Raw genomic sequence first — 22,005 nt, forward strand, 5'->3', positions numbered from 1 at the left:
AGGACTATTTAAATTATTGAATTGACTAATTTTTTGTAATTGATGGAAAGTTGTTTTCTTCTCATTAGTTACAGGTTAGGAGCTCCTGATGAAAAGTGTGATATATTAAGTGCATTTTTCTTCACATTTAAGTTGTGTAATGAGTTATATTTATGGTCTTACTATATTTATACGTCTTGGCCATATTTCACTCTGAAAATCTGAATGACCTAAGCTGATTCCTACAAAAATGAAGGGACTCATTTCTCTCCTTTGATGGAGTCTGGATCAACAGTCACCCTGGCCTTAACCCTGAGGCATACAGGGAAGAGTGAAGTCAGAACTCTTGATTCAAGTATGTGTATGAAATGATGTATCAAGCAATAGGGCATAGAGAGAATGAACTTCTAGCTGTCCAACTGAGGTTGATATAATACACACTTTAAGGAAATTTGGGGAAAAGGATGTTTGGCACCATTCTTTGGGTTCTCTGTGTGTTAGATATTAGCTAATTTATATTAGCTAAGGGACTATATCTAAACATCTTTTTCGATATTGTAAGCATGATGGGGACTAAATTTCCATAGACTTCTGTGAATAGAAAACACGAGGATAATGAAGATGATTAGTGGAATTAAGATGTTAAAAGGATGCATCTAAGAGTGTTGATGGTCTCAACAGGAAAGAGGATGAAAATGGAAACTATTAATACCCAAGTTGGTGGGGTTCATCAGTAGTTTTTTTTTTTTATTGGAGTATAATTGCTTTACAATGTTGTCTTAGTTTCTGCTGTACAATGAAGTGAATCAGCTATATGTATACCTATATCCCCTCCCTCTTGGACCTCCCTCCCACCACCCTGCCCCCCCATCCCACCCATCTAGGTCATCACAGGGCACCGAGCTGAGCTTCCTGTGCTTACAATGCTGTGAAAAGGTTTATTAAGTCAGTTAAAATTAAGCAAACAAACAAAAACATGGAAAAGGAAAACATGCCAGAAACAGTTTCATATAGTGGAAAGCACACCAGACGTTATATCAGGACATCTGTACCCTGTCTTCATTAACTAGCCTTAATTACCTTAAGTTCTTTGAGCTTCTTGCACAAAATCAGTGGTTTTCAAGAGTTTTATATTTGTTTTCATATGGCTTTGTGGTTGGGGGAGTAGACTTTAGAAAGGTATTGAGGAGATGGCAAATAGATTTGACTCCAGAATTTCAAATGCCACCCTGCCCCCGCCATCTAGCATGTATATAGACTGTTCGTTGATCTTATACGTGGAGATTTTGAATAAGATGTCATTAGAAAAGGACCATGCTGATAAATATAGCATTTCTATTCTTAAGGATCCTTTTAATTTCAATATTGTACCAATTCCTATGCCTAGAAAAACCAAACCAAAATCTGTGTCACCAGGCAAACAGATGGGTTGGTTTACCCTCTCTGGGTCCGGGTTTCCTCAGACAATAAAAAAGTGGTTTGAATACATTAATTATTGTCATTTTTAGCTATAGGATTCTATACATCCATGGCTTGGCATTCTGGAACCAGCACTTCCAGAAGATCTCATACTGTAAAACTCTTTGGGACTCTGACTCTCATAGGTCTAACAGGTTTCATGCCCAAGAGCAGAGCCCAGGTAAGGCTGAGACAGGCAGTGAGGTTTTCACAGTGCATTCATGGAGCAGGGCATGGCACATAAGGGCAGGAAGGGAGGCAGCTTGATGTAGTAACACGTGTGGAGAGGAGAGAAGTCAGCCCTTCATTCTGGTTCCTGTTCTATTCCTAAGTAGCCCAGTGACCTCTAGCCAGCCCCTTTAACCTTCCTTCATCATAAAGATCTTCACATATAAATGAGATATTTGAATTAGTTGAGCTCTGAGGGTCTTTCTTGTACAGGATGGAAGAATGATAAGGAATTTTTATCCACAACCTGCTTCTATTATTTGATTTTAAGGATATACCTGAAATGATCATTTATAGTGGGATCAGGGTTGGCTACTCAGACAACAGTCTAAGGAATAAAATTTTATTAAGATTTATTTAGGCCGCTTTTGAAATTCAGCAAAAGATTCTGATTTTCCTGGGCTTTAACGCATCTCAGGAGCTCTGAAAATACCGATGCTTGGGCCCCTCCACAGACCAGTTAAATTAGAATCTTTGGGAACACATGGGTTTATTTTTAAATCTCCCCAGGAGATTCTATTGTTCAATAAAGGTTGAGAATCTCTGCACTGAAGGAGTTTACCACAATTTAGAAATGCTAAGTAACCACCATACTATTTGTTTTGAATTTAAGTAGGGAAGGTAGGTCATAGAAATTATTGAGGTGAGAATAACACTTTCTTACTGCAGTGTGGAGGCATTGTGAATATAGATATGGTATAAGTCCTGTCTGCAAAGGATTATAAAACTTTCGTGGGCAAAATTTTATCTTTTTTTTTTTTTTTTTTTTTTTGCGGTACGTGGGCCTCTCACTGTTGTGGCCTCTGCCGTTGCAGAGCACAGGCTCTGGACGCGCAGGCTCAGCGGCCATGGCTCACGGGCCCAGCCGCTCCGCGGCATGTGGGATCTTCCCGGACTGGGGCACAAACCCGTGTCCCCTGCATCAGCAGGCGGACTCTCAACCATGGCGCCACCAGGGAAGCCCATTACCTTAGTTTTTGAAACATATTTTTTAATAGGGTTGAAGGTGAATTTGTGTGCTTGAAAATGTTTATTTTTATTTGTACACACTCTCGATGCAGTTATAACCAATACATCTGAGTTTAATCTTCATTGGTTCTTCTGAAACCCACTTCTCAAAACCACAAAGAGATAAGAAACCTTTAATTTTGCATATTTTCAGGTTGTGTGTATCTTGGAAAAAATAGAGACATAAATGCTCATTACAGCTCCACATGGCTGGGTATGAGAAATTCAAGTTGTAATAAATGATAGATTCAATACCAAATGTTTATGGGCAGGGGTCACTCCGTGAAAGAAAATGAAATTAAGTGACTTATTTGCTGTGATCTGGAAATATCTCCATCAAATAATTTGGGTCAGAATCTCTGTAACTCAAAGCAATGAGCACAGTGGGGGCTATTACATCTCCCCAAACGGCCCACATGATGGATTTCTGATGTCTTAAAAGATCTGGATTTCTTTAAGTTGGTTAGCCCAGGAGAGAGGCAGATTTTCTGATTTTCATAAGAAATAGTCTTTTGGAAATACATTTACAAATCCTTATTGAAGCTTTCTTTGAAGTAAGTTGTGTTTCTGTGATGTCTCATCATCCACAATTTTGCCACTTTCTCTTAGGAAAACCATTTAGTATCAGTCCCAGATGGCATTTCTTAAAGATGCCCATTGTCCATGATCACTCGCATATAAAATGTTTACCAGAGGTTAAGTGACAGATGACAAAACAACATGGAGGCAGTGTTTTACTATCACAACCATGTAGAAAAAAGCTTTCAAGAGTAGCTTGAAAGATAAAAATATTCTAAACTTTTTATATGTTTAACATTTTTTGATTACCTGTTATGTGAAAAGTAGTATGTTGGATGATGAGCAGGCATAAAATGGATTAAATTCTTTTTCAGTGAATAACTGGAAATGTATTCTACAAACATGCTAGATCTTACAAATACTGCAGTTGAAACTTTAAAGAAACTCACTCATGAGATGGAAGGGCACCTGCATAGCTGCTCCTAGTGAGAAAGTAATGAAAGTTTTTAGCCCACAAATCAGATTTTTGAAATATCTGCTAACAGCAGTTGGTATTCCTTTTAGGGCTGAACTGTTTCTTATAGACTTTTGAAATTTTATTTCATTCTAAATCTCCTACAGAGATTGATATTTTTCCAATTCAATTTAATAAACAAACCTGTACTGATTGCCTATTTATAAGAGGTACCATGTTAGATGATAGAAATTACAAAGAAAATACATTCCCTGTCCTCATACATGTGGAAATTGGCTATAACATGAAAACTAATAAAAGAGCAACACACACACAGCATGTCGTAATTAACCTAATAAAAAATGATTTTAAAAATGTATCACAGTTGCTTTGATGATAATTTATTTATATTGACTGTAAATGTGGGAACTAAAAGCTGATGAATTTTCCTAACATTTTTATATTACCAAATCTTCCTAAAAGAGCAGGGGCAGAAACATCCTTTATAATAATATTAAAATAACAATATAGGTTCTATTTCTTCGAAAGTCATGTATTTTACAATTTGATTCTAAAGCAAGTCTTGCCATGGAAAAGTCACTAAGCTGTTTTATTTAAAATATTTTTTCCTTAATAACACTGAAAAATCATGTAACTGACTTTATCAAATATTCTAAGCATTAATAATTCCAAATCCTTATGGTTAAATCAACAGTTAATTTTTCAATGGCAATTAGTTCTGATAGAATATCAGAACTCTTATTTGGCTTTCTTTTCTGAAAAATATCCTCTTAAAGTTGACATATATTTCTTCTTGGCAATAAAAGGTCAGTAAACTAATTACACTGAATAATTTTACTTCAGCCAGAATTTCATGACTTATATTGTTTCTAAATGACAGTACTGATCTAAATCATTTTGAATTAGTAATTCCAGAGAAACTGGCTGGTCACATAAGGAAAAGAAATTGAGATTGGTCATGCCAATACCTTTTCATGACCCAGGTGACAAGCTGAGCATGAGGCCTGTTTCTAAAGCCACATCTACATTTTGCTTTACAGTCCCACTTTCAGTAGTCATGATTTATATTGAGCTACCTCAATTTTAGAATAAAATGTCTCCTTGATTTTCTCATTATGCCAAATACAGCTCACTATCCAGTTCCAAGGAAGTTTTTATTGAGATGGAAGTTTTATTAATCACAAATGATATACTTACTGTTTTGGAAACAGCGGAAGACAAGTCCAGGCCAATAAATCTGCATTGTTCGTTGCACAGGTAATCCCAAACAGTTTTATAGTGAGCATGGATTCCCTTGGAAGTGACTTTATTTCAAGAGGAAAATTGATTCTTAAAATAAAAGAAAGAAGTAGGTTATCTACCCATTTGCAACCATGTTTTCATAAATATTTCCTTGTAATATAATGTTATGTGACAAAAATATTTTAACTATTTGAATCGAGGCATCCTCTTAAATTTTGTGTTGTATCTTGTAAAAGTAGAAATATAGCAGAAGTACATAGAGTAATGAGATTGATTACTCTATGGGGATTGCTATAATTTTGATATATAAGTTTATTTTTAAAAATTACAATAACTTGAGCAATTACAATTACAATTACATAATAAAAGAAGGGTTAACATTGTCTTAGGGAATGGGGGGACGGCAGGAAATAACTCATAATGGGTCTTAAAGAGTAAGTTGGTTACAATCAGATGGAGATTTGGAAAAGAATATTCCAAGAAAAGAAAAGTACATAGACAAGGGCATATATGCATGTAGCTGAGGAGTGGTGAGCAGCTCATTGTGGCTAGAACACAGAATGTAGTCAAGGTGATCTGGAAAGTTATGGAGGATGCAATTAGAAAAACAGGTGGTTGCCAGGATGTTTAAGAACTCTGTATGCTAGGCAAAGGGATCTGAGATTTTTCCTAATGGCAAAAGGAAATGTTTAAATGAGAGAGCTAAAAGCATAGAGTTGTTTATAATTTTAAATGTGAACTATTCTGGGTGATAATGAGATTCCAGGAATTTGGGGGCTGATTGCTGAGATGTAACAGACAATACAATTCCTGGATATGTCAAGGTGAATCAAACTCAGACCCTGGATGGATTGTAGATATGGACAAAAAAAGTGGCTAAGGATAAACACAAGACTGTTAATAGTGGAAAAAAACTTGAATTTGGGCATTGAATCCACCAATATATATGAGACTGCCTAGAAGGTTATAAATGATACTGTAAGATTGGGAGGGGTACACCTGGGTGGTAGAAGTATCTAAGAAGAAAGGGCTTTTGACAGAAAGTTGAGAGTGTGATCTGAGGTCCCTAATCATGGACAGGAAGAAGGATACAAGAGCCTCAAGAGAAGTATGGGGCTTAGGAGAGATCTATTTATGAGACAAGAAGACATTTTTCAAAAAGTTGAGATGGGGGGAATATGTTCACTAGAAGATGAGAATGCTATGAAGAAATGGGAAAATTGGAACAGACGTTAGCATGTAGGGGAAGATTAATGGGAACTGATTCACCAAGGAATGGGAAGAAGTAAAAGGAAAGTGACTGGAAGAGCAATTGGGCAGTTTGTATTGGATGATATCTCATGCCGTTAGGTGTGAGGAGTATGAACAGAATCCACTGGCCTTGTAATTCCCAGTTGAACTTTGAAGTCAACTTGTTTTAGCAGTGGGTGATTATTAGAGGACCGATTGTGACCAAAGTCTATTATCCAGTTGGAAAGTGCTTACTGAGGTTGGTCCAGGTGAGGCCTCAGGTAGTATCGAGTGTCTTCTCACACAAGAAGTTGGTTGTCTAATCTGGATATGGGGAGCAGTCCTTACTCAGTGTGTAAAATAAGAGTTTGGTGACCTCCTTTTGTGTGTGGCTAGGCAGCATTCAGCCTTAGGAATGAGGAGGAGTTAATTCAGCCCAGTGATCATAACTGATTTTGAGGAAGTACACATCTCTCCCCTCAACATGCTGTTCTCTGAGATGGAGAGGGCCAGACCCAGGTGGCAGTAAGACATCTAACAAAAGGAAAGACAGAAGGGCTATTTTAGAGTTTGAATGGATAACTAATATTTGACTAACAGCATATTAGTGGAATAGGACAATGAAGAATTAAAGATGAATTCCAGGCTTCCAGATTATGTTGTAGTGGATTACTTTTAACAGATAGAAAACACAGAGGAGGAGCATGGGGTAGGGGATATATGTGCGGTTTAGGGCATGATGTCATTGAGTTAATAATAACTCAGAGATGTCAATATGTAAGCTATGAGTGGAGAAGATGAATCAGAGGCTTGGATTTGCATATATGTGCATTCAAATATTGGCCCCAGGACTAAACAGATGTTCTTCTTCGAGTGATGACTTTAACCTTTCTAAGCCTTGTTTTTCTTATCCATAAATGGAACGAATATTACATAACACAGTATGTGGCAAATGGCAGGTTGTATATCAGCCTTATATTCAGTATTCTATCAACAATGTAAAAACTTATACTAGCCATTGTAGATAGATAAAATATACTTCTAGTTAAAAGTAAGGAAGGGAAATAATGACTAGAGTAAAAAAAATTATTTTACAAGATTAGTGAAATTTAGACTATTGAAAATTAAGTTACTACACATTTAGACATCTAAAGCTAAAAGTCTCTTTTCTTTCATATTCCTTCATGGTCATAATATTCATTCAATGTAATGTGAACATATTTCTCAGCTTAAAAGAAGCTCTGAAACTCAACATAAAATGTTGATGATTCTGTGGAATGCACAGTAATTTCTTGAATATTCTCTTTTTTACCTGTAATTGACTTGCTATTCAGTTTTTATATAGCTGTGGTAGGATGGAAGCTATAATTTTACTTTATTTCTCACATAATCTGGAAAGTTCTTTTTTCCATTGAGTCTGGCTTCTTCATGTATAACTTCACTTATTAGTGAGCTTTTCATATCAAGAATGACAAAAAATTCGATAAGTTACAGTGGATAGTTACTTCCAATCTCCATTCTGTCATTTTTATTAATAAAGATAAATTCTTCTAGGGTAAGAATATATGCTTTACAAATAGTTATTTATTCATTTCTTGAATAGATATGGATTTTTGAAGCCAGAATAATCTCAGAGTCACTGAGAAATCTTTTTTTATTAACTTCTACATGGCTGTTGAAAAATCAAAGGAATGAACTTTTACACAAAACAAGGAAGAAAAATACTTTAAGAGACAATTCAATAAGTGAAGTCAGATTGCTTCTTTATATCCAAGCTGTTGGCACAGACCTCAAGTTTTAACCATATGTTTGCCTTACTCTGCTGTTTAAAAATGAGTAAGCACTAAAATTTTTCTTAAACATTCTTTTCTTCTATATGAGACAGCTTTTCTAAAATCAGAATAAGTTTTTGATAGTAAAAATGGAAGATTTAAAGTCACATTGTATAGAACTCCCTTATTAACACTAATATAAAATAACAGACCATTGTAAGGACTTTGACTTTTATCTGAGTGAAAAAGGGAGCCATTGTAGGATTATAAAACAGAAGAATGATGTGGCCTGACTTACATTTTAAAAGAGGTTACTTTAACTGCTGTGTGAGAAGGATTCTAAAGGTGCAAGAGAAGTAGGGTGACTATTTCAAGGCTACTGTAGGAATACAGGGTAGATATGATGGTGGCCTAGACCAGTGAAAGTGATGAGAAGTAATGTTCTGGAAATATTTTGAGGAGAGAGACAGTAGGATTCCTGGACATCGTGTTCTGAGAGAAGGAAATTTAGGCTAAGGATCTGACCTGAACAACCGATACTGGCAATGATCATCCAGAGTGGCCACCCATGGGTGGAACAAGTTTGGAGTGTAAGATCAAGAGTTTAGTTTTAGACATGTTGAGTGAGTACGTGTGAAGTTTGTGACTGATGCCTGTGTGGGTGAAATAAATTTGGAAGTTGTTGGCATATAGATGGCATTTAAAGCTATGTGACTATAAGAGAAAACTAAGGAGTAAAGATAGGTACAACAGAAGAGGCTTTAGGGTTAAGACTATGATCAGTCTGGGAGAAGAAAAGAATATGGAAAAGGAATGCCCAGCGAGGGAGGAGAAAAGCTTAAAGAATGTGGGAGCCAGCTCCTACCAGATCATGTAAGATGAAGACTGAGAAACAAATATCAGATTTAGCTTTGCAGGTCATGAGTGACTCTAATGGTCAATTTCAGTGGAGCAGAGACGATGAAAGCCTGACTGGAGAATGCATGAGAGCAGAGGAAAAAAAATGGAAGAACGTGAATACAGACGACTCCTCGGAAGGGTTTTGCTGCAAAGTAGAGGGAAAAAATGTCATGGCTGCTGTTGAAAAAAAGAAGTAGAGTTTTGGTTTTTTTTTAATTTCAGATGTGAGAACTATTTGTAGAATATAAATACTCAGCCCAAGATCTTATATGTTGTAAGAAACAGTATGAAAATCACAGTAAAAACCTCAGCTTTGGAGTCAGAGTGGGTCTGAGCACTAGTTCTGTCACTTACTGGTTGTGGGACCTGGGGCAAGTTAATTAAGCTTCATAAACATTAATATTCTGATCTGTAAAATGGAGACGACAGTATCTGTTCTGGATTTTTGTTATTAAGTTTAGATGAGATAATATATTTGGGGGGTATACTCTGATGACTGGAATACAACAGCAGTCAAAATCTATGTAACATATTATTGTTAAACGAAGTTTCTGTCCTTAAGTTTACAGTCTAGTAATAAAATGTATGATCATCTGTAGAGTAATGGGTACATGTTAATAAAATATATAAAGAATGCTACAGGCCAAGCACCTAGAAAAATGGTAAATAAATATTTTTAATGGAAATAAAATGAAAAGAACTCTGGGTTAAAGTAACTAACTCTTGAGGGAATCAAAGAAACTCTCGAATGCTTAACATCATTAATCATTAGAGAAATGCAAATCAAAACTACAATGAGATATCATCTCACACCAGTCAGAATGGCCATCATCAAAAAATCTAGAAATAATAAATGCTGGAGAGGGTGTGGAGAAAAGGGAACACTTGCACTGCTGGTGGGAATGTGAATTGGTACAGCCACTATGGAGAACAGTATGGAGGTTCCTTAAAAAACTACAAATAGAACTACCATATGACCCAGCAATCCCACTACTGGGCATATACCCTGAGAAAACCAAAATTGAAAAAGAGTCATGTACCAAAATGTTCATTGCAGCTCTATTTACAATAGCCTGGAGATGGAAACAACCTAAGTGCCCATCATCGGATGAATGGATAAAGGAGATGTGGCACATATATACAATGGAATATTACTCAGCCATAAAAAGAAACGAAATTGAGCTATTTGTAATGAGGTGGATAGACCTAGAGTCTGTCATACAGAGTGAAGTAAGTCAGAAAGAGAAAGACAAATACCGTATGCTAACACATATATATATGGAATTTAAGAAAAAAAAATGTCATGAAGAACCTAGGGGTAAGACAGGAATAAAGACACAGACCTACTGAAGAACTGGCTTGAGGATATGGGGAGGGGGAAGGGTAAGCTGTGACAAAGCGAGAGAGAGGCATGGACATATATACACTACCAAACGTAAGGTAGATAGCTAGTGGGAAGCAGCCGCATAGCACAGGGATATCAGCTTGGTGCTTTGTGACCGCCTGGAGGGGTGGGATAGGGAGGGTGGGAGGGAGGGAGACACAAGAGGGAAGAGATATGGGAACATATGTATATGTATAACTGATTCACTTTGTTGTAAAGCAGAAACTAACACACCATTGTAAAGCAATTATACCCCAATAAAGATGTTAAAAAAAAAAAAAAGAAACTCTCACAGGAATGATAACAATCATGCACTCTCTTTTTTAAATTTATTTTTAAAATTTTTTACTTATATTTTATATTTATTTTTTTAACATCTTTATTGGAGTATAATTGCTTTACAATGGTGTGTTAGTTTCTGCTTTATAACAAAGTGAATCAGCTATACATATACATATGTCCCCATATCTCCTCCCTCGTGGAGATCAGCTCAGTGCTTTGTGACCACCTAGAGGGGTGGGATAGGGAGGATGGAAAAGAAACACTCATGCACTCTTGAAGGAAGAGAAGAAAAGTATACCAATGAAGTTATTCCAACAACACTAATGATTTTCCATTTATTTTGAGATTTTTTTCTTTGACTTTAGAATTAGTAGATTTTCCCCTTGAATTGTTTAAATAATAGCACATATCTGTCAGTAGAAAATGAATCTGACTTTTTGAAACAACCAGGAATGTTTTAATTAAGTCAGAAGAATAATTCTAGTAATTGAGCTGGTTAATGCATTTTTGAGAAATCACTTATTATACAAAATTCATTCACTTTCCAAGCTACACTTCCTGGACTCTTACTCTGTCTGGTGCTGCTTTATCTGCTAGGGATAAAATTTTTAAATTTGAAAATAAAAATCTTTGTAACCTTTAGCAGAAGCAAACAGAAATGTAAACAAACACATTCAGTAAGAGACCATAAGACAGTACTTTGAGGTTCAGACCAAACGAAAACAGAAAAGGTGGCCAATTTTTACAGAATGATACAGGAAAGGGTTTATAGAGAAGGTGGAGGAGTGTTCTGGAAGATAATTAGGAGTTCCCAAAGTAGGCAGTGAAGACACTGTTCTCCTGACAGATGGATGACCTCTAGCAGAGGCGTGATTTCTCAGTTCATAGGGTAAGTAGATCAGACGCAGAAGAGTGGCTGGCTGGGTGCATGGGCAGACAGTGGGGCTAACTCCAGAGATGAAAGTGCAGCGATAGGCAGGGACCAAACCACAGAGGGCCTTGTGTGCTATGCTAAATTACCTGTATTTTACCTTATAGGAATTGGGGAGCCACTAAAGAATTTTATAAGCAGAAATGATTCTGTGCAATGGAAGGGGATTTTGTAATTGAAGGTCAGGTTTTCAAGAAGAGATAAAGGTTGTCACAGTCCTAGAAGGAGGAGGATTTGCTTTGGAGTACGTAAGAATTGAGGAACACATGTTATGCCTCAGGACTCAGTCTCCATCGACTGTGTTAACACTAAGAGTGGGATAGACGGTACTATTCTAACACCATCTTCAGAGTCCCAGAAGCTTTGGCTCATATATATCAATAGGACAGTACAATATTGGGAGTCAAATTATCTCCTAAGAAAGCCTGACCTTCTGAAATGGCTGATGGATAGTAGGCTGGGGAGTTTGCTTCTACTTGTGGTGGGAAGAAAATTGGCTCTCAGCGGATCAGTGGAGACCCCAGAGAAGGGACAGCAGAGCAGTGTCATGGGAATAGCAAGGAAAAGCAATGGTAACCATATAAAAACCATAGATGGAGCCTAGGGGGCCCCTGAGATTCTGAGTAAAGCAAAGGCTTGAGGTGGGAGGCAGAGAAGAGGAGGAAGGCATGGATAGTGTCAAGAAGGTACTCTTCCTTCTTCATTTAATAAATCTCTATAAAATTATGAAGTAGGAGTTGCTTACCCCAAATTAGGTGACAGTTTACACAATGCATAGATAATTACTGTTCAAAAACTTGATTGTTTAAAGAAATTTATAACTGGCTTTTGGGGAAAAATGGAGACTACATATGTTATTAGGTGATTTCTTTCTTCTTTGTTATATCTGGAATCTACCTCCCTCTAACCCCAAGTAGAGGGTATTCCTTTTATCCACAGTCTGTGAATGATTAATAATTCTCCCTTTCCCAATTTCCCTCTTTGAGCAGTTCAACACACGTAGATTGGACACTTATCTAGATTTTTAAATGGACCTTTAATCTGCTGAATTGAAATCAGTTATCTATTATACCTAGCATATTTATCACATCACTGAATCAAATCAACTGACAATATTTTTAAAAAATCATACCCTTCACTTAAGAAAAGGGTGAAAAAACCCCTGATCTTTATTAGACAAATGATCCTGCCAGAATAAAGATTAAACTTACGTTTCATTCCAGTTGACCAAGAAAAAAAACAATTTTTTGACTGGAATATTTCTGCAGTTTCTCACTTGGCACAGTTTCTTTCCAGCATATGTAAGCCAACAGGAAAAAGAAAATGCTTTATACCTAAAAAGAAACAACATTGATTCAATAAGCTGAACGCTATAAAGGAACCAGTTTTCTATATGGGTCAATTATTTTTATAGTTAAAAGTCAAATGAAATGATAAAGTGCTATTTGCTTGTATAGAGTGTACTTTAAAAATTACTAAGAATTTATGTTTGGTGACTTCAGCAAGATTGCAGAATAAGAAGCCCTAGACCCTCCTTCCCCCCTGGAGACACCAATTCAATTTCCTTTGCGAGAAATCCAGAAACATGTTAAAAGGCTCTTGCACCACAGGCAAGTGCAAAACCGGCCACATAAAAATCAGCAGGAAAATTCATGGCACTCATTTTGCAGAGCTCCTCCTCACAGCAGAGTGTTGTGGGATCAGGAGGAAACTCCCAGCTCCCAGCTTCTCCCTTGGCTGGGAAAGAGAAGACTAGAACATATGCCTAACATTCAGACTTTTTAGGGGTCTATCCAAGGGACTGGTTTCTCTTGCTGAATCTAAGTGCAGAATAGGAATGGGCGCCAGTTTGGAGGACTCTGAGAACAAAGGCAATGGTTTGAACTAGCACAAACTCACTCACCACTTCCCCCCAGCTCAGTGCAAAATGAATAGGAGAAAACCCCCAACTCCCAGCTTCTCCCTTGGGAAAGATTTGGATTGTGATTCCAATGTTGCAGCTTTTTTGGGGGGTGCTGCCTGAGGGACTGGTTTCTGTCTCAGAATGCTGACAGGGTATGATATACTCTAAATGCCTGGGGACCATGGATTTAGGAGAAAAAAGAAGAGCTGGGAGGCTTGCTGCCACTCCAGAGGATATGTGGGGCAACAGACAGAGGTTGATGCAGCTTGATGGTCTCTGCATTGGCAGGAAGAGAGGGGAGCAGGGAAAGTGTAGTGTGCATCACAGAAGCCCAGGGAATATGCATCTACAGAAAATATTTGAAAGGCCCCCCAAATCTCTAGCTGGACTGATTGGTAACATTCTTCCCCTATATGAAACCACTCCATAAAGACTGGGAGAGGTAGCTGTTTTTTTTCAAATGCTCAAATCCCAATACAAAGTAAAACAAGGTATACGAAGAAAGGAAAACATGGCCCAAGCAAAGGAACAAAATAAATCTCCAGAAACTAATCTTAAAGAAATGGAAGTATATGAACTACCTGACAAAGAATTTTATATATAACACAATGAGAACATCAAGAAAGAGATATACATATTAAAAAGAACCACACAGAAATTTAGAGCTGAAGAATACAATAATTGAATTGAAAAAAAATCAGTAGAGAGGTTCAAGGGCAGACTTGATTAAGCAGAAGAAAAAAATCAGTGAGCTCAAAGATAGGTATTTGAAATTATTCAGTTAGGGAAACAAAAAGAAAAAAAATGAAGAAGAGTGAAGAAAGTCTAAGGGACTTATGGGACACACAGGACAAATATACACATTATATGAGTCCCAGGAGGAAACAAGTGAAAGAGGCAGAAAGCTGATATGAAGAAATAATGGCTGAAAACTTGTAAATTGTCAGTAAGGAAATGGACACTCAGTTTTAAGAAGCCCAACAGACCAAACTAGGATGAGCCCAAAGAAGACCACACTAAAACGCATTAAAATCAAACATCAAAAGTCAAAGACAGAGAGAGAATTTTCAAAGCAGCAAGAGAAAAGTGATATGCCACATAAAAGAGATCTCATCAGTTTTTCAGCAGATTTCTCAGCAGAAACCTTAAAGGCCAGATGGAGTGGAAATGATATATTCAAAGTTCTGAAAGAAAAAAATATAATTATATCTGGCAAAGCAGTCCTTCAAAAATGAAGGAAAAATAAATACTTCCTCAGGTAAAAAGCTGAGGGAGTTCATCAGCACTAGACCTGACTTACATGAAATGCTAAAGGGAGTCCTTCAAGTTGAAATGAAAAGATGCTAGACAGCAACACGAAAGCATATGAAAGTATAAAAGCTTACTGGTAAAGAAAAATATACAGACAAATACAGAATACTGTAAGACTGTAATGGTGGTACATGAACAAGTTTTAACTCTGGATAGACTATAATGGACAAAGTATGGAAAAACTTTAATAATAAAAATATATAAAATATAAGAAGATGCCATTTGTGATATCAGTAACATAAAGTGTGGTGAGGGGAGAAGAAAAGAGTAGAGTTTTTGTATCTGATTAAAGTTCTTATCAGCTTAAAACAGTGTTTTAAATATAAGATGTTTTATGTGAGGCCCATCGTCACCACAAAGAAAACACCTACCTATAGAAGATAAACAAAAGAAAATAAGAAAGGAATTGAAGTATGCCGTTACAAAAACTCAAAAGAACACAAAGGGAAATGGCAAGAGAGGAAAAGAGGGACAAAAATGCTACAAGATAGAAAACAATGAAAAAATGAAAATAGAAAGTCCTTCCCTATCATTAATTACATTAAATATACATTAAATTCTATAATCAGAAGACATAGCATAACTGAATGAATTAGAAAACAAGATCCAACCATACGCTGTCTATAAGAGAGGTACTTTAGATTTAAGGACATCCCTGAAAGTGAAAGGACAGAAAAAGATATTCTATGTAAATGGTAATCAAAAGAGAGCAGCAGTGGCCATACTTATATAAGACAAAATAGACTTTAAGTTAAAACTGTCACAACTGACAAGGACATTATATAATGATAAAGGGGTCAACTCATCAAGAGGATACAACAGTTGTAAATATACATGCACCCCAAATTGAAGCAAATATATTAAGCAAACATTGACAGAATGAAAAGGAGAAATAGACAACAACACAATAATAACAGAAGATCTCAATATTGGTTATAATGAATAGAACAAACAGACAGAAGCCCAATAAAGAAACAGAGGGTTTGAATAACACTATAGCCCAAATGAACCTAACAAATATTTATACAACAGTCCACCCAAGCTTAGGGCAATACACATTCTTCTCAAGTGCACATGGATCACAAAATAGGTCACAAAACAAGTCTTAACAAATGTGAGAAAATTGAAATCATGCCAAGTATATTTTCTGAATGAATAAAATAAAATAAAAGTAGAAATCAGTAGCAGAAATAAAATTGGAAAATTCTCAAATTAATGGGAATTAACACTTTTTAGTTTCTCTTTTTTATTTTATTGAAATATAGTTGTACAATATTATGTTAGTTACAGGTGTAATATATAATGATCTGATATTTGCATACATTATGAAATGATGACCATGATAAGTTGAGTAACCATCTGTATGGGTAAAAAAGTTATTACAATGTTATTGATCATATTCCTCATGCTGTATATTACATCTCATTGACTTATTTATTATATAATTGGAGGCTTATGCCACTTAACCCCCTCACCTATTTCACCCCCATCCCCACCCCTCCCTTCTGGCAACCAATTGTTCTCTGAGAGTCTGTTTTCATTTTGTTTTGTTTTGTTTTTTAGATTCCACATAAGTGAGATGAATAAGTAAATGAATACTTTTGAACAACTAATGGGTCAAACAGAAATCAAAAAGGAAATTAGAAAATATCTTGAGACATGAAAATGAACACATACCATACCAAAACTTAGGAGATATAGCAAAAGCAGTACTAAAAAAAGAAGTTTAAAGCAATAAATGCCTACATTAAAAGAAGAAACATCAAATCAAAACTATAATGAGGTATCACCTCACACCAATCAGAATGGCCATCACCAAAAAATCTACAAACAATAAGTGCTGGAGAGGGTGTGGAGAAAAGGGAATATTGTTGGGAATGTAAATTGGCACAGCCACTATGGAGAACAGTATGGAAGTTCCTTAAAAAATTAAAAATAGAGCTACCATATTATCCTGCAATCCCACTCCTGGGCATATATCCAGACAAAACCATAATTTGAAAAGATACCCCAATGTTCACTGCAGCACTATTTACAACAGCCAGGACATGGAAGCAACCTAAATATCCATTGACAGATGAATGGATAAAGAAGATGTGGTACATATATACAGTGAATATTACTCAGCCATAAAAAAGAACGAAATAATGCCATTTGCAGCAACATGGATGGATTTAGAGATTATCATACTGAGTGAAGTAAGTCAGACAGAGAAAGACAAATATCATATGATATCGCTTATATGTGGAATCTAAAAAAATGGTACAAATGAACTTATTTACAAAACAGAAATAGAGTCACAGATGTAGAAAACAAACATGGTTAACAGGGGGGAAAGCTTGGTGGGGGAGGGATAAGTTGGGAGATTGAGATTGGCATATACACACTACTATATATAAAATAGATAACTAATAAGGACCTAGTGTATAGCACAGGGAACTCTTGTCAATACTCTGTAATGACCTATATGGGAAAATAATCTAAAAAAGAGTGGATATACGTATATGTATAATTCATTCATTCACTTTGCTGTAGAGCAGAAACTAACAAACCATTGTAAATCAACTATACTTCAATAAAAATTTTTTAAAAAAAGAAAATTTAAAAAAAAATTTAAAAAGAATTAAAGATTAAAAAAAAAAGATCACAATAATCTAAATTTACACTCAAAGAACTAGAAAAAGAAGAACAAACTCAGCCCAAAGCTAAAAGAAAGAAAATAATAAAGATTATGTGAAATAAAAAAGAGAATAGAAAAAATAAACAGAACTAAATTTCCCACCATATATAAATACTGAATACATGCTCTATGCATATAGCTTTATCTGTATTTATCTGGCTACATAGTTTTTCCATGTGAATTAAAATTAATAAGGATATAGTAACGATTTAAAAATTATGAGAACATTCATTAGAGTGGCAATTTGTTAGATTATACATCAGCCTCTTAAAATTCTTCATAAAATTAAGAAAAAGCATAAGACAATTTTCCCATGGGTTTTAAAGAAATGCATATGTGAGACAGAGAGATGATAGAGTTTTGGTTTTTTACATATGAAGGTAAAATTTCCTTTATAATTAACTCTATAAATATTCGTACAGTTGCTATTTGCAAAAATACACTCCAAGATAAAAATTATTTCTCTTTTTTCTAAAATTGTTTCTTTTAGCCTTTCTTTGAGATGCTAAATGCAGTGGGTACAATAAATCCATTAGAAAATTACTATTCTCTTATCAACTTTAATTGATTTATCAGTATTTTCTTATAGATTTAATCCATAAGGAATTTTTAAAAATTATTATAATATTACTCTAATTATGTTATTCAAGAAAATACTATATAACAGAGTCATCCTAAAATCTGGCGATGTTCCATGCATAAATGTGGTTAATTTCTATTGTAACTCAAATAACTCTCGGCTAATTCAATGTACTTTATCAATGTACTAATCTCACAAAATATTTACTGCTCACAACTTGATAGAGATCAAAGTGACTTTTTTTCTATTTTTAAATACTCCCCATCACCCTGTATGTGTGTGTGCTATCTTGCTCTGTGTTAATTGGCATTAGTCATTTAAACTCAAACATAAAAAATGAAAAATTTAGGGCAATCACTAAGTAGGATGAGCATTTTCTGTTTCCATAATGATACATGGACAACATGCAGTTATTTTTAATATGGAGAATGGGAGAAGACTTGAGGGAAAAGGAATGTGCACTGGAAATAAAGTTGTAAATGATTTTAAGAATATGGATAAATCCATGCTGATTAAATTTCAAAATAAAATATTTGCTCCTGCAAATAAGAACAAGGCAAATTATACTCAATTAGAAGCTACACAAAATTAATTAACCCTTTTGCAAAAAACTCATCATTACTTACCTGTGCACCCAGGTCTCTGGAATATTGTGGGCTGCATACACTGTGAAGCTAAGGTGGGAATGGAGCCCCAGATTTATGCAGGAAACACTATGCACAGGTGCATTTAGAGGCTGGAAATCTGCATAAAAGCTGCTGCAATAGATATCAATTAGGTGGTAGACGGAGGTAGATAGTTCAGTTGTCACTCTTTCTATCAAACCTAGGTGGGGAAAGGGATAGAAGTCAGGTCATCTGTGAAGGGCAATATTTATCATAAAACCATCTGTTACAGCTTTGAAAATTTTTATAACAAAATTTATTTTAAATGACCCTCTACCAACTGAAGCCAATTAGCCATCTGTGCCTCTGTATGCAGCCTGGGTTAGCTGCTAGTAGTACAGATAGTTAATAAGCTTTCATATCTTTAGTTGCAGAAATTTGGGAAGCACAACCTTTAATCACAAATCAGAGTTTTGGGTTATTAATTTGGCATTCTGATCAACTGTAATTTGCAATATTTTTGTTTTAGATTATTATTGTTTAGAATTAATTTTCAGACAAGGTACATGTTATCTACATGGCTTATAAGTATTTTAAACAAACTCCATCTAAAAAATTAATCATAATAAGTTTGATTATGCTATGATGTTTGCCATTAACTGAACACTAATCATATACATTGTGCTGCTATAAAAAGAGAATGGTATTAGTACATGGCTGGGATCTGAAATAAGTTTAAAGTGAAAGATTTATGATATTTACTACATTTCTTCAAAATCAAAGCCTTACTTGAGTTTTACCCTTAGTTATTTAAAGGGAGTCTATTGATTATTCCCAGAAGTGACTTGTCATGAAGGAAAAAAAAAAATGAATAAAATTGTTTAAGTACAGAGGCCAGGAGTTTCCAAGCGTCTGCTAAATGAAGGCATGCCAATTTACTGTAGAGCACATGAAAAGTGTCCCTTAATCATCGAATTTAAGGTAAATTTTTCTGAGAATGGTGTTCTCTCTCCCAATAGAAGCTTTGCTGGAAAAACTCCTCTCTGAGGGGAAGGAAGCAGAAGAGGCTGATGAAATGGACCAGGCAGAACTGGTGGACTCTGATCCAAAGCAGGAAAGATGGCGCCATGACAATGGAGAAGGTTATGAGGATGACGAACGTCATCCTGGGGTAGGATTCACTGTCAGACTCTTAATGGGGCCAGTGAATAACACCCACTGCTGGTATTTTGTATGCAGTAGTGAATGAGTGAAGGCCGATAATCATAATAATGCTCACGACTTGAAATTATTTTTAATATTCAACTGTAATGTTTTAGAAGTTAAATGAATAATCTCAAATATAAAAATTATGTTTTAAAATTATTTTTTTTAACCTAGAAGAGGAAAATCTTTGACACATATTTAAGTGACAAAGGGTCTTAGGTGAATGTATAAATTTGTGAAGTGTCATGAATGGAAGCTCTGGCGCCCTCTTGCGCCTGAGTCACCCGTGCCTGTCTTTGCTGACGAAGTCTCGAGGGTCGGGGGTCGCAAGGCTCCTGTGGTCATGACCAAGACCCCTTGATACATCAGGCCTCGTCCAATCCCCCCAAAAGGGCCTCCTTAAACCCCACAGGTGCGTCTTGTTAGATGAGAGTGACGCAGAAAACCCTGCCAAAGATACGACCTGAACGTTCCCTTTTCCATCCTGGACCAGAAATATGTACTGATATGCCGAATTTTAGATATTTCTACTTTTCCGACGCCTTGTCCTGGAGAAATGAAACGAAACGGCAGTACAGCCCATGAGGGAAAGTCAGAGGGGAGAAACCGTGTCATCGCCGGCTCCCACTCAGGTAGCTGGGCGCAGGGCTGAGGAGGAGAGCGGCCCCTCGAGGCGGCCCTCAGAGGGTCCGCCTTCGGTCCGGAGGCCTGAAGGCCGTGTCCCCGAGCGTCCGGACAGCTCCTCGGCCTTCGGGCGGGACCGCCGGGTGGGTGATGCGGCCGAGGCGGAGGGATGCGCGGGGCCCGCCTGTGGAGGGAACGGCCGCGCCCGCTCAAGGTGTAGCGGCTGAAGATGCTCGCCGTCCGCCCATGGATGCAGCTCCAGAAGTCGGCCTGCATCCGAGCTCAGTCTCGTGATTCCGCACAGCCTCCGTTTCCCGCGAGACCCGGGCGGGTCGGCTTCAACGGGCCGCCTTCCCCCCAGCAGGGCTGTGCAGAATTTCCAGACGCCTGGCAGGTGTTCGGTGATGCTGTTGGCGGTTTCTATAGCGCTGGTCACAGACGGACGGACGATTTTATTAAACTTCAACTCCGAGCTTGGTGAGTCCCAGGCCAGTTAGTACTTCCGGTTCACGACTCGGGGAGTCAAAGGGCGGTTCTTTCCAGGGAGGCGTTCGTTTGGTACTGGGAGGGTCTGATGAGGAAGATGTGCCGCGTGGCCTTGGCTTCGTAGTGGTCCAGCCTGAACACCAGTCCTTCTTCTCCAGATTGCAGGCTCTTCTTCCACAGGTTGAGCAAGGCTAGTGGTGCTCACCTCTCCCAGGTGGGGCCCTCGACGCCAGGCCCGGGGCGGGGCTCCACCACCCAGCCCCGCTACCAGCCCCGAGGGAGGCTGGGCGACGTGCAGCTCCGAGTCCCCCCGGGGCCACAGCCCAGGAGAGCGAGGTGGCCGAACCCTGGGAAGCTGAGGAGACGTTGAGAGAACAAGTAAGCACATCCTTAAAACTTATGTTCCTAAGTTCTGTTTTTTTTTAATTCACATGTGTTTATTCACTGTACCATATTTAAAGGTTTTCATATTTTAAGTTATAGAAACAGAAATGTCCATTAAGATTAGGAACGGAACAGGTCACAGATTTGGCGTAGTCATGTTCAGTGTCAAATCACACAGTACTGCTGTTTTTTCAAACACGTGCACTTTCTCGTAAGTAGTTTACAAGCATAAATTGCTTTTTGGTTCCTAGTTGGTTTGAAAAGAAAATAGCAGGAAGAGCTTTATGTTTCCTCCAACAGTCTGCAGTGTTCCAGTGCCCAGGCGTTTGGATACTCAGGAAAGAGGCCAGCTTCAGCATGGAGCTTCTTCCCACATCCTGTCCCTCAGTAGCTCTGCCCCTAATTAAACATGTTGTTGTTGTTCAACACAATTATTATAAATTTGTACAAAATTCATGAGATGGCCAAATTTTCCTTATTTGCTGTATTTCTAAAATTGTGTCCTTTGTTGAAACAGCCTGAGGTGACAAGCAGAGTGAAAGAGCTGTAATTAAAATTCTCTGAGAAATCAGCAGTAGCAATTAATGAAACAGAAGAGTAAAGCAGCATAAAAATAGTCTTTAAAGAGGCCTCCTCAAACTCTGGAGGCCAACGAACAGGGATTCTCCTGAACAACAGGAGGCAGAGAATTATAAATTTATAGAAACATCTTCTTTCTCCAGTCCCCAGATTGTGCTGTTGGTACTCTGAAGCAGGAAGCACCAACTTCTCGTTAATAATTCCCAATCTTGTGCAAATGAATACACAAATCATAAACT

At 37.1% G+C, this 22,005-nt stretch overlaps 1 protein-coding gene across 2 annotated transcripts in view; it reads right to left on the bottom strand.

The window, feature by feature from the left end:
• Positions 1-22,005, bottom strand: part of PIK3C2G (phosphatidylinositol-4-phosphate 3-kinase catalytic subunit type 2 gamma) — a 353,016-nt gene that overhangs the window by 273,421 nt on the left and 57,590 nt on the right. Inside the window, exons 10-12 of one of the 2 annotated variants that reach the window (XM_032647259.1) lie at positions 18,509-18,707; positions 12,620-12,742; positions 4,865-4,996 (exon numbers count right to left, since the gene is read on the bottom strand). In XM_032647259.1, the coding sequence (XP_032503150.1) occupies positions 4,865-4,996; positions 12,620-12,742; positions 18,509-18,707 (454 nt within the window). The remainder of the gene's footprint in view (positions 1-4,864; positions 4,997-12,619; positions 12,743-18,508; positions 18,708-22,005) is intronic. The other variant, XM_032647260.1, reaches the window with a different exon arrangement.

Source organism: Phocoena sinus, chromosome 10 (assembly GCF_008692025.1).
Source record: "Phocoena sinus isolate mPhoSin1 chromosome 10, mPhoSin1.pri, whole genome shotgun sequence".
NCBI classification, from domain to species: Eukaryota; Metazoa; Chordata; class Mammalia; order Artiodactyla; family Phocoenidae; genus Phocoena; species Phocoena sinus.